This window comes from Coregonus lavaretus (assembly GCF_964263955.1).
Source record: "Coregonus lavaretus genome assembly, chromosome: 20".
Lineage (NCBI taxonomy): Eukaryota > Metazoa > Chordata > Actinopteri > Salmoniformes > Salmonidae > Coregonus > Coregonus lavaretus.
The window spans coordinates 20,544,705-20,556,932 of record NC_140007.1 but is presented as its reverse complement, the minus strand read 5'-3'; the positions used below and the strand labels follow the sequence as shown (position 1 = coordinate 20,556,932).

Genomic DNA, 12,228 nt, shown 5'->3' with positions numbered 1-12,228 from the left:
GACACAGAGCGCTACAGGGCACATCTTTAGGGCAGGGATAGTGTAACAGTTATCACAAGTGAAATCATGACAGGTCTGACAGTTAGCTCTATGTGACAGGGATGACCAATCCTGCTAAGAAAGGCGACTAGCTTCCCTTTAGGATACAGACCCCACTATATTGTCCCCTACAGGCCCCTACACTCCTGGGGAAAAAAGGCTTCTTTGTTTGTCCCCATAGGATACCTTTTTTTGGTTTCAGGTAGAAAGAACCCTTTGGTGGTGAAAAAGGTTATACTTATAACCTTTTTGTGTTGAAAGAGTTCCACGTATAATTTTGTTTTAGTGAAAGTGTTCCACTTTGAACCAAAACATTTTTCATTTTCAGAGGGTTCCCCTTTTGGGGACAACTGAAGAACCCTTTATGGTTCTAGGTAGCACCTTCTTTTCTAAGAGTGTACCTTGTGGCTCAAGTGGTGGACTTTCTTGTCCACATCCTGGGCTTTGTTCTGCAGCTCTGACAGTGATTTCTTCTGGGCCGCCACGGTGCGCAGGAACTTATCCCGTCTCTTGTTCAGAAGGCCCTCGGTGTGTGCACGTGTGGCTTTAGACTCCTCCACAGGGCTGAAAGGACCGGACACTGAGGCGTTGCACTTCTGTTGAGCCTCCTGGGACTCACCGTAGTACTTCTTCACATTGTCAAACTGATCTGGGATGGGACAAGAACAAGGCCAAAGACATGAATGAAAGAGACTAACTGAAGAGTAAATACATGTGTATGTGTGCCAGTGTGTGTACTTTTGTACTATACTTGAAGTCCCCACAATAATAGTAAACAAACAAAAAGTTGACCAATAGGGGACATTTTGTTAGTCCCGACAAGGTCAAATACTATTTCTAGGGGGTTTATGGTTAAGGTTAGAAAGTGTTAGGGTTAGAATTAGGTTTAGGGTTAGGGTTAGGAGCTAGGGTTAGTTTTAGGATTAGGAGCTAGGGCTAGGTTTAGGGTTAAGGTTAAGGTTAGGGTTAGGTTTATGGTTAGGGGTTAAGGAAAATAGTATTTTGAATGGGACTGAATTGTGTGTCCCCACAAGGTTAGTTGTACAAGACGTGTGTGAGCGTCAAGTGTATATGTGTCTGTTTTGGTGACTGGGGAAGAAGGGGGTCTAGGGGAAGGTGTTACCTTGGAAACCAGAGCTGAGGTAGTTCTCCTGTTCTTGGCGGCTGTGCACCAGAGTGGTGTTGAGGTCCCTGAGTTCTCTCTCCATCTGGGTCAGGTTCCTCCTTAGTACCTCGTCCTGCACCGCTGTCCCATTCAGCTCCCAGGCCACACCCATCAGACGCCCGTCAGTCAGAGCTATCTCCGCTCTGGAATGCCACATAGTCGTGTTAGACTTCTGACTTCTTATATGACTCAGTCCATAGTCAATGGGTATTGTCAATTTCACACAGAATCCGGTTTTATGTGTGTGTATTATGTTAGTATGGCCCTCAGTATTGTCATCAGTGGATTCATTAGTTATTGTCATCAGTGGATTTAACTACTCTACACTGCAAGAGGTCAAAGAGCACTCTCCATTCTAGTGCCACCTACAGTACAGTACAGTATGACGCTGTTACCTGAGGTCATCGATGGACTGGCCAATCAGCTGGTGTAGTCTGTCCCAGTCTCCGTCTCGGATCAGATCCTGTACCTGGGCCAGTTTGTTCTCCAGCTCGCGGATGCGTTTGTCTCCCACGCCGGGCGTCTCTCCGCTCTCCACGATCTTCTGGATGTCATGGCGGATGTGGTCCAGGTCCCGGCGGATCATACACACCGCGTCATCCCACAGCTCAAAGCAGGGGTGGCACCGGACACACTTAGGGAATGCCCCGGTGAACCCGCGGGCACACTCGTCACACCGCTGCCCCGCCGCCCCCTCCTTACACTCACACACCCCCGTCACACGGTCACACTGGGCCATCTCTGAGCCCAGGCGGTGACAGTTACACGCTGAGGGAGTAGAGAGATGGAGAGGGGGAGAAGAGAGATGGAGAGGGGGAGAAGAGAGATGGAGAGGGGGAGAAGAGAGATGGAGAGGGGGAGAAGAGAGATGGAGATGGAGTAGAAGAGAGATGGAGAGGGGGAGAGAGAGTAGAGAGATGGAGAGGGAGTAGAGAGATGAGCGGGAGTAGAGAGATGGAGAGGGGGAGAAGAGAGATGGAGAGGGGGAGAAGAGAGATGGAGAGGGGGAGAAGAGAGATGGAGAGGGGGAGAAGAGAGATGGAGAGGGGGAGAAGAGAGATGGAGAGGGGGAGAGAGAGTAGAGAGATGGAGAGGGAGTAGAGAGATGGAGGGGGAGAGAGAGATGGAGAGGAGGAGAGAGATGGAGCAGAGAGATGGAGAGGGGGAGAGAGATACACATGAAGATATACATAGTGAATATGAAGGTGGCAGTAATACAGAATATAGAATTAAAGGCAGACTTTGAAAAGCCTATTGAACTGTGATGTGTGATTACCTTCACACTGCACGCGTGGGTCTCCCCAATGGAACTGCTCACACTCCGTGCACTGCCTTCCCCCAAAGCCTTGCTGACAGTGACACTGTCCACTAAACTACAGGCAGACAGAGAGAGGGATACCACTGATAAAGTAAAGTACACTAAACAAAAGTATGTAAAACTGCCTTTCACAACTATAGGGCCTACCATGTTGCAATGGGATCCCATAGCGTGATGAGGGTGGCACCCACACTGCTCACACCCTCTGTCTGTGCCATAGTTCCAGTAGTCGGGGGCACACTGGTCACAGTTGTGCCCGACCACATTTTCCCGACACGGGCATGCTCCTGTCTGTCTGTCACAGTGGCAATGACCGTCACTGCAGTATGACTGTTGTGTACCTGCTGTTACACATGTGCAGCCTGCAGATGGAATAAGATACACGTCAGACACAATACAACACAAACAGAGCAGAGAATGTCGTAAGATATAATTGAGCGAATGTGCACTGCAGACACATGCCAATTGTTTGTCTCCAGTGGGCATGACCAGTCCCTTACACACATAAGAAAATGCAGAGAACTCATTAGAGATTCAACCATCTACTGTCATGTTGTAACTCACGCCTGCAGTCCTGGGCCAGGGCGTTGCCATAGTAACCGTGTTTACAGTCGGAGCAGGAGGGGCCGTCCGTGTTGTACAGGCACCTCAGGCATTGGCCGGTGCTGGGGTCACATGACTCTGGGTCCTGGGTGTCGATGTTGCCACTGCACTGGCACGGGCGGCACTGCCCCCCTGGGAGCGCAATGTTGCCATAGTAACCAGGGGCACAGCGTTCACAGCGAGGGCCTAGGGTGGGGAAGGGGTTAGGGTTAGGTTAGAGTGGAGGGGTTAGGGTTAGGTAAATAAGTGAAATGCCTATAAACCAAGCTAGGATGTATTTTTTAGTGAGCTAAACTGTATCATTGGGACTCACCTGTATAGCCCTCTTTACAGTTGCAGAGGATCTGATTGGATGAGATGTCAGTGTGACAGGAGTCCCCGTTGGAGTGTCCACTTCCTGGGTTCCCAGGACAGGCACATGGTCGACAGTGATCTCCAGACCCCAGCACTGGGTTCCCAAAGAAACCATTCACACACCTGGGCAGGGAGGGACAGAACAGGTGTATTTGAGTATTGTACCCATCATCACACTATTACCTAATCTGTTTCATGTGGTACACTTACTACCCATCACACTATTACCTATTGGACTACTACTGATCAAACAATTATCTGATCCAACCACACTACACCAAAACACTACTACCCAGACCACTACCAATCACTACCCTGTCTATCCCACTCCCACTGCCCACCTTTCACAGTACTGTCCATCAGTGTAGTCTCTGCAGGCCTGGCACGCCCCTGTTTGTGGGTTGCAGTCATCAGCGTGACCGTTACACTGGCACGGCCTGCAGCTGGGGAAGCCCCACTGGCCAGGCTGGCAGTCTGAACACTGGCGCCCGCTGGCCCCCTGTCTGCATGGGCACTGCCCTGTCGCCGGGTCACACTGGTGCCCCAGAGAGCCCTGGGAATGGCAGTCACAGGCTGTGGAGGGAGGGGGAGAAAGAGAGGGGGAGAGGAGAGAGAAAAGGAGGGAGGGAGAGAGAGGGAGAAAGAGAGAAGGGGAAATAGTATTTCAGATGTGTTTTGTGAGGTTATCCAGTGTTTGACACACACAAGCTGTAGCACCTGCCATATAGAGTACCAGTCAAAAGTTTGGACACACCTACTAATGCAAAGGTTTTTCTTTATTTGTACTATTTTCTACATTGTAGAATAATAGTGAAGACATCAAAACTATGAAATAACACATATGGAATCACGTATTAACCAAAAAAGTCTTAAACAAATCATCAAATTTGAGATTCTTCAAATAGCCACCCTTTGCCTTGATGACAGCTTTGCACAATCTTGGCATTCTCTCAACCAGCTTCACCTGGAATGCTTTTCCAACAGTCTTGAAGGAGTTCCCACATATGCTGAGCACTTGTTGGTTGCTTTTCCTTCACTCTGGCATCCGATTCATCCCAAACCATCTCAAATTGGGTTGAGGTCGGGGGATTGTGGAGGCCAGGTCATCTAATGCAGCACTCCATCACTCTCCTTCTTGGTCAAATAGCAGGTGTGTTGGGTCATTGTCCTGTTGAAAAACAAATGATAGTCCCACTAAGCCCAAACCAGATGGGATGGCGTATTGCTGCAGAATGCTGTTGTAGCCATGCTGGTTAAGTGTGCCTTGAATTCTACATAAATCACAGACAGTGTCACCAGCAAAGCACCCCCACACCATAACACCTCCTCCTCCATGCTTTACGGTGGGAACTACACATGCGGAGATCATCCGTTCACCCACACCGCATCTCACAAAGACACGGCGTTTGGAACCAGAAATCTCAAATTTGGACCACCGGTCTTATGTCCATTGCTCGTGTTTCTTGGCCCAAGCAGGTCTCTTCTTCTTATTGGTGTCCTTTAGTAGTGGTTTCTTTGCAGCAATTCGACCATGAAGGCCTGATTCACACAGTCCCCTCTGAACAGTTGATGTTGAGATGTGTCTGTTACTTGAACTCTGTGAAGCATTTATTTGGTCTGCAATTTCTGAGGCTGGTAACTCTAATGAACTTATCCTCTGCAGCAGAGGTAACTCTGGGTCTTCCATTCCTGTGGCGGTCCTCATGAGAGCCAGTTTCATCATAGCGCTTGATGGTTTTTGCGACTGCACTTGAAGAAACTTTCAAAATTCTTGAAATGTTCCTCATTGACTGTCTTTCATGTCTTAAAGTAATGATGGACTGTCATTTCTCTTTGTTTATTTGAGCTGTTCTTGCCTTAATATGGACTTGGTCTTTTACCAAATAGGGATATCTTCTGTATACCACCCCTACCTTGTCACAACACAACTGATTGGCTCAAACGCATTAAGAAAAGAAGGACACAAATTCACTTTTAAAAAGGCACACCTGTTAATTGAAATGCATTCCAGGTGACTACCTCATGAAGCTGGTTAAGAGAATGCCAAGAGTGTGCAAAGCTGTCATCAAGGCAAAGGGTGGCTATTTGAAGAATCTCAAATATAAAATATATTTTGATTTGTTTAACACATTGTTGGTTACTACATGATTCCATATGTGTTATTTCATAGTTTTGATGTCTTCACTATTATTCTACAATGTAAAACATGTTTTAAATAAAGAAAAACCCTTGAATGAGTAGATGTGTCCAAACCTTTGACTGGTACTGTAAATACAGTTGAAGTCGGAAGTTTACATACACTTAGGTTGGTGTCATTAAAACTCGTTTTTCAACCACTCCACTAATTTCTTGTTAACAAACTATAGTTTTGTCAAGTCGGTTAGGACATCTACTTTGTGCATGACACAAGTAATTTTTCCAACAATTGTTTACAGACAGATTATGTCACTTATAATTCACTGTATCACAATTCCAGTGGGTCAGAAGTTTACATACACTAAGTTGATTGTGCCTTTAAACAGCTTGAAAAATTCCAGAAAATGATGTCATGGCTTTAGAAGCTTCTGTCTGCACATGGGGACAAAGATCTTACTTTTTGGAGAAATGTCCTCTGGTCTGATGAAACAAAAATAGAACTGTTTGGCCATAATGACCATTGTTATGTTTGGAGGAAAAAGGGGGTTGCTTGCAAGCCGAAGTACACCATCCCAACCGTGAAGCACGGGGGTGGCAGCATCATGCTGTGGGGGTGCTTTGCTGCAGGAGGGACTGGTGCACTTCACAAAATAGATGGCATCATGAGGAAGGAAAATTATGTGGATATATTGAAGCAACATCTCAAGACATCAGTCAGGAAGTTAAAGCTTGGTCGCAAATGGGTCTTCCAAATGGACAATGACCCAAAGCACACTTCCAAATTTGTGGCAAAATGGCTTAAGGACAACAAAGTCAAGGTATTGGAGTGGCCATCACAAAGCCCTGACCTCAATCCTATAGAAAATTTGTGGGCAGAACTGAAAAAGCGTGTGCGAGCAAGGAGGTCTACAAACCTGACTCAGTTACACCAGCTCTGTCAGGAAGAATGGGCCAAAATTCATCCAACTTATTGTGGGAAGCTTGTGGAAAGCTACCCGAAATGTTTGACCCAAGTTAAACAATTTAAAGGCAATGCTACCAAATACTAATTGAGTGTATGTAAACTTCTGACCCACTGGGAATGTGATGAAAGAAATAAAAGCTGAAATAAATCATTCTCTCTACTATTACTAGAGATCCTGGTTCGAATCCAGGCTCTGTCGCAGCCGGCAGCGACCGGGAGACTCATGGGCGGCGCACAATTGGCCCAGCATCGTCCAGGGTAGGGGAGGGAATGGCCGGCAGGGATGTAGCTCAGTTGATAGAGCATGGCGTTTGCAACGCCAGGGTTGTGGGTTCGATTCCCACGGGGGGCCAGTATAAAAAAAATATATGTATTCACTAACTGTAAGTTGCTCTGGATAAGAGCATCTGCTAAATGACTAAAATGTAAAATTATTGTGACATCCTTAAAATAAAGTGGTGATCCTAACTGACCTAAAACAGGGAATTTTTATTAGGATTAAATGTCAGGAATTGTGAAAAACTGAGTTTAAATGTATTTGGCTAAGGTGTATGTAAACTTCCGACTTCAACTGTGTATATATATATATATATATAAATAAAACAAAGATATGATGAATGACTGAAGGATGTCAGTGCTCACTCACCAGTACAGCCATATGGTCCAAAGCCGTAAGTGCCAGGTGCACACTGGTCACACCGTCGTCCAATCACGTTGGGTTTACAGCGACACTGACCTCCGACCCTGTCACACTCAGCACTGAGAGACCCCTGGGGGTCGCACTGACATTCTGTAGGGAACATGAGAGGAGAAGAAAAGTGTTTAGTCAAACAAGCCATGGGTGATGGCATACGGAGACCATATCAAATTGTGTTACAACAGGGTTACATTCAGTGTTGCCAATTTAGTGAATTTTCAGGCCACTCCAGCAACTTTTATTGGTTTTAGAGGATAGCGACAAATTCACTACTTTTCAGGCTGCTTTTGAGGAGTTTTGCCACCGAGAGTTATGGTTTTGATAGCATTTAGCGACTTTTCCCACTAAATTCTGGCGCAAACGGGAGTGGGAGAAGCTGTCTGTCCAACAGAAGTCACAGCAACGGTGCACACACAGGAAGAGAAGCACAAGAGGAGGGGGTGTGTGGTGGGAGAGGGGGGCAAAAACGCTACGTCGGGGGCCGCAGCAAATTGATGCTGTGACGTCGTCGCAAAATGCAATCTAGCGACTTCTAGCGACAAATCAAGGAGCCAACAGCGATTCTTACTTAAAAATAGTTGGCAACACTGGTTACATTGTGTTACTTATCATAGCGCAGCTTGTAATAGTAGATTGGTAAGTAAAGTGTATTTAATACCCAGTATTCGATAAGAAGGTATTAATGGAGGCATTGCCTAATGTTCCCGTTCCTTTGATCTTTGACCCCTGACCCCCCAGTGCAGTGTGTGGCTGTGTGGAGGGTCCACTCACGCAGGGCTCCATCATGCAGGATGGCAGAGATGCTGCAGATGAGCTTGGTGCACATCTCTGCCAGCATGGGCATGGGCGTGGCCAGGAAGGAGTCCAGACACATGTAGCGCACCATCTCATCACGGCGCTCCTCCACCGCAGGGTCGTTACCCTGGAAACCAGGCAGCTCTGTGTACTTGGGGATCAGCACCAGCTGGGGAGGAGGAATGGAGGGATGAAAGGTAGTAAAAGAAGGTGAGTGAGAGCTGAAAGGAGTTCATATGTAAAGTGAATTTGGTACCTATTGCAGTCTCAATCTTAATCTAAATGCACGTTTGTTTTCAGACCACTAGGTTGCGGTATCTGATCAACAGTTATTATCACACCACTGCTGATCGTTCACTCACACACATAAACATTTTGCTTTCTGTTTTACATTAACTCCATCTAATGCGGGGCTGTCACTCTAGTCTGACTGTCTCACCGAATCAACGAGGATGAAAGCAGTCAGGTGTCTCTGGGACACTCCGTGGCGCTGGAATCTAATGGCCACGACATAACGGTTACTGGGCTCAAAGCAGAAAGGCCTGGGCATCTGGACATACCTGTTGGGTCACACAAAGAGATTCTCTTAGCAGACAATCTGATATTACATTGTTCTATATTATAAAGTTGAAAGGAAATACAGCCATAAAAATTAAAGTGAAAGAAATCAAACTTAGCCTTGCAACCAGATGACGCACAGAGTGAAGAGGCTCACTGGACCAGAAACAAACACACACTATACAAAAACACATACACACCCACAGACACTATACAAACACACATACACACCCACTATACAAACACACATACAGTAGTGCCAGTGCCAGGATGAAACAGGGAGGTCTGGGACCCCTGATTGGAAGAGACAGATGAACAGTCTCTGTCAGAGGGCCTTTCTCCTCCTGCTCTTCAGTACTGGTAAACAGGCAACAGACGGAGACACAGACGGGCTACCAAAATGAATCAACTCAAATGTGAACACAACAATCCAGTCTGTCTTTTTTTAGATGTGCTGCATTCCCCAAAAACTAATTGCACACAACTAATTTAGAACAGGTCTTTGAGTTCATAAAGAGGAGGGGTTAGTACCCCATCACCTCTTTAATCTCTCAACAAAGAGTGTGTGATCCAGTCTGCCAGCCACTGTGTGCCTAGTGCCCTTGTTTTCCCTCTCTGCCCTGGCATCCTGTCTGACTTCTGACTCGCTGTTTGTATTTTGGGTTGCTTTGCTAATTGGTTCTGCCTGAGGCGCCAATTATAGAGCAGAACAGCAGGGGGAGCCACGGTCCAGTGAGCCAGTAAGATCCGGGCTAGGGCCGCCGGAACTCTTTGTTACACACAAGTTCATTCTAAGGGAAGTTTCTCAACATGTATAGGTTGGTTGACCAGAGAATAGACCATACTAGGCAGGTAAAAACAGAGAGGTAGACTCAGAGTCTTTCCTAGGTGGGGTGGAGAAGGAAAGGAAAGGGTTGGGCTGGCCAGTCTCCATGGTGATGGTTGACAGAGTGTGAGAGAATGAGTGTGGACAAAGAGCATGCTGCAGGACAAACACACATGGCAGGCACATCCATATACAGAGGAATGTGGAGGCAGGACTATTTCCCATAGCAAAGTTCAAAGGAACAGAACACAACAAGGACTACATCTTTATTGCTGATAGCAAACATTGTACTGTATATTACCTGCAACAAAGTACATGCTCTCCTATTCACTGCAAGGCCCCCCTACCGGGTGAACACTCATACACACAGTCAAATCATTCATACGTGATCTTCTGGCAAGCTTTTATCTTAACCATCTGCAATCTCAAGGATGATCTCAGCTAAATAAATCTAAAACGAACTCAATGAACCTACAGCAACTTGCTCTCACCTAGACTGGGCGTTTTCACCGTTACTCAATCTCAATACACTATCAATTTACTTTAACAGAAGAATGTGCTCTCACACACGTGTTTGGCCAGAACCAAGATACAGTATACAGTGAAATATCCAAGACATCCCTTTAGGAATGTTCTGAAATACTTAGTTATCAGCTGATCTGCTGGATTGTAAATATTGCTAGAGGGTTAGATAATATAATTGAAGTCACTGTTAGATTTATACCTGGGTTTAATCCAAAGACCACACATACACTGACATACAGGTTAGTACACGATAATGAAATATAATATAATATGCCATTTAGCAGACGCTGTTATCCAAAGCGACTTACAGTCATGTGTGCATACATTTTTACGTATGGGTGGTCCTGGGGATCGAACCCACTACCCTGGCGTTACAAGCGCCATGCTCTACAAATTGAGCTACAGAGGACCACATATATGGGAAACATATATAACAATAAAAACATGTACTAAAACACTCTCTTTCTCTCACGCACATTTACACACACACACACTGCTGGTATCAGTAGTACCTCCTGTGGTGTGGCAGGGTGACAGTGTAGAGCTGTTCAGTGGGAAGCAGGTTGCCACAGCGGGAGCTGGTGGGCAGCAGCAGGGAGGTAACACTCACTATGGCCTCCCAGTCCTCAGTAGACTACACACACACACACATAACAGGCAGTGTTTTAAAGGGTGGAAACAGCATTTGTTTTACACTGTTCCATTGTTACACTGTTGCATTGTTCTTGCACTAACACTCACACTTGTCTTTTCATACTAGCACCGACTTTGCTGATATCTGCTTTATTGAGGAACGTTTTTACTTACTATGACAGTGATATGTGGTTGTCTCACCTAGTTACCTTAAAATGAATATACTAACTGTAAGTTGCTCTGGATAAGAGTGTCTGCTAAATAACTAAAATGTAAACGTTATCACAATTATCATTTCCAACTACACCCTGTGGAGTAATAAAATGAGGGAGGGAGACAACATTCAAATATTTTATTTCTGATAGTGTAATCCTGTAATACTGTACATTGGGTTTGAATGAATGTATATGGTTCATTGTGGGGAAGACATGGAGGAACTCTGAGAGTGAAGTGTACCTCTGGCTCATAGCGGATCATGATGTCATACTCCATGGCATGGGGGATGTTGTCTATTGTGAATACCAGTCCAGCACCATCTTTGACCCGGGCAAAACCAGGTCCAGTCCAGGTGACCATGTGACCCTGAGATCTCTCCCTGTGAACACTCCTTACATCAGGCTGGAACATACACATAGAAGATGACCCGTGAACATACACAGGACTATCAGGGCCCTCACAGTCAACAGTTCTACATTCCTGCATGCATACTGTACTATGCCAACAAGAGGAGTCAGATGAACAGCATGTAAAACAGCCCTGTTTAGACATCCTTGACAGGTAATCTAGTCTGTGGTGGAGGAGAGAGACTATCCAGGGAGATTAAACAAACACATACCTGTATGGACTGTATGGGTGGACTCAGATTCCTGCTGTCAAGCCCTGGCTGCCTGCGCCCACAGCCCACCCCATAACCATCTGACTGACTGGTCTATGGAATATGTCTGTGTGGAGACATTCTCCACTATCTCTACCATATGTGGGCCACCTTCACTGGGATTTATCAGCAGAGCTCTTTGAAGTGCACAAAAAAAAAACTAAACAGCCATTCTCTCTGTGTGTGATATTGTAATCATCCAATCGATATTAAATCACTTTGACCATGGTTCAAGGCAAATGGAAACATAGAGGTCAGTAGTAGTATTTATTTATATGGAGGGAACAGACAGTGAGTGTTACCGTTTGCTGCAGCTGGCGGATGCGCCTCAGTGCTGTCCTCTGCTGCTGGGTGGTGGCGATGCGTCTGTGGCGTCTGTGTCTCCTCAGCTGGTTGTTGAGGTGTTCCACACAGTCGACCTCAGCCTGGGGCCTGGCCTTGCCCTGGGGAGAGGAGAGGTGGAGGTGAGGATTAGTTCATTTGATTTACTGACTACCGACTTATAGACTAAGTGTGCCTGCCTTGCTAGGAACAGAATAGCTGTACCTTGACTAGGCTGAAATTAGTGACCATGAGGATATTAAATGGAAACTTTTACATTCATTCCAACAGAGAGAAAGAAAGAAAGTGTATGTGAGGGAGTGGTGCTGTTAGAGATATTGCTAGAACGTGTGGGTGGGTGAGAGAGAGAGAGAGAGAGAGAGAGAGAGAGAGAGAGAGAGAGAGAGAGAGAGAGAGAGA

General features: G+C 46.0%; 1 protein-coding gene across 1 annotated transcript in view; it reads right to left on the bottom strand.

Moving 5' to 3' along the window:
- Positions 1 to 12,228, bottom strand: part of lamb2l (laminin, beta 2-like) — a 57,168-nt gene that overhangs the window by 4,339 nt on the left and 40,601 nt on the right. The window contains exons 15-28 of the mRNA XM_084185121.1: positions 11,790 to 11,930; positions 11,070 to 11,231; positions 10,493 to 10,614; positions 8,511 to 8,631; positions 8,048 to 8,240; positions 7,226 to 7,369; positions 3,821 to 4,052; positions 3,439 to 3,602; positions 3,087 to 3,311; positions 2,670 to 2,884; positions 2,481 to 2,577; positions 1,600 to 1,972; positions 1,163 to 1,347; positions 441 to 688 (exon numbers count right to left, since the gene is read on the bottom strand). Coding sequence (XP_084041247.1) covers positions 441 to 688; positions 1,163 to 1,347; positions 1,600 to 1,972; positions 2,481 to 2,577; positions 2,670 to 2,884; positions 3,087 to 3,311; positions 3,439 to 3,602; positions 3,821 to 4,052; positions 7,226 to 7,369; positions 8,048 to 8,240; positions 8,511 to 8,631; positions 10,493 to 10,614; positions 11,070 to 11,231; positions 11,790 to 11,930 — 2,622 coding nt within the window. The remainder of the gene's footprint in view (positions 1 to 440; positions 689 to 1,162; positions 1,348 to 1,599; positions 1,973 to 2,480; positions 2,578 to 2,669; positions 2,885 to 3,086; positions 3,312 to 3,438; positions 3,603 to 3,820; positions 4,053 to 7,225; positions 7,370 to 8,047; positions 8,241 to 8,510; positions 8,632 to 10,492; positions 10,615 to 11,069; positions 11,232 to 11,789; positions 11,931 to 12,228) is intronic.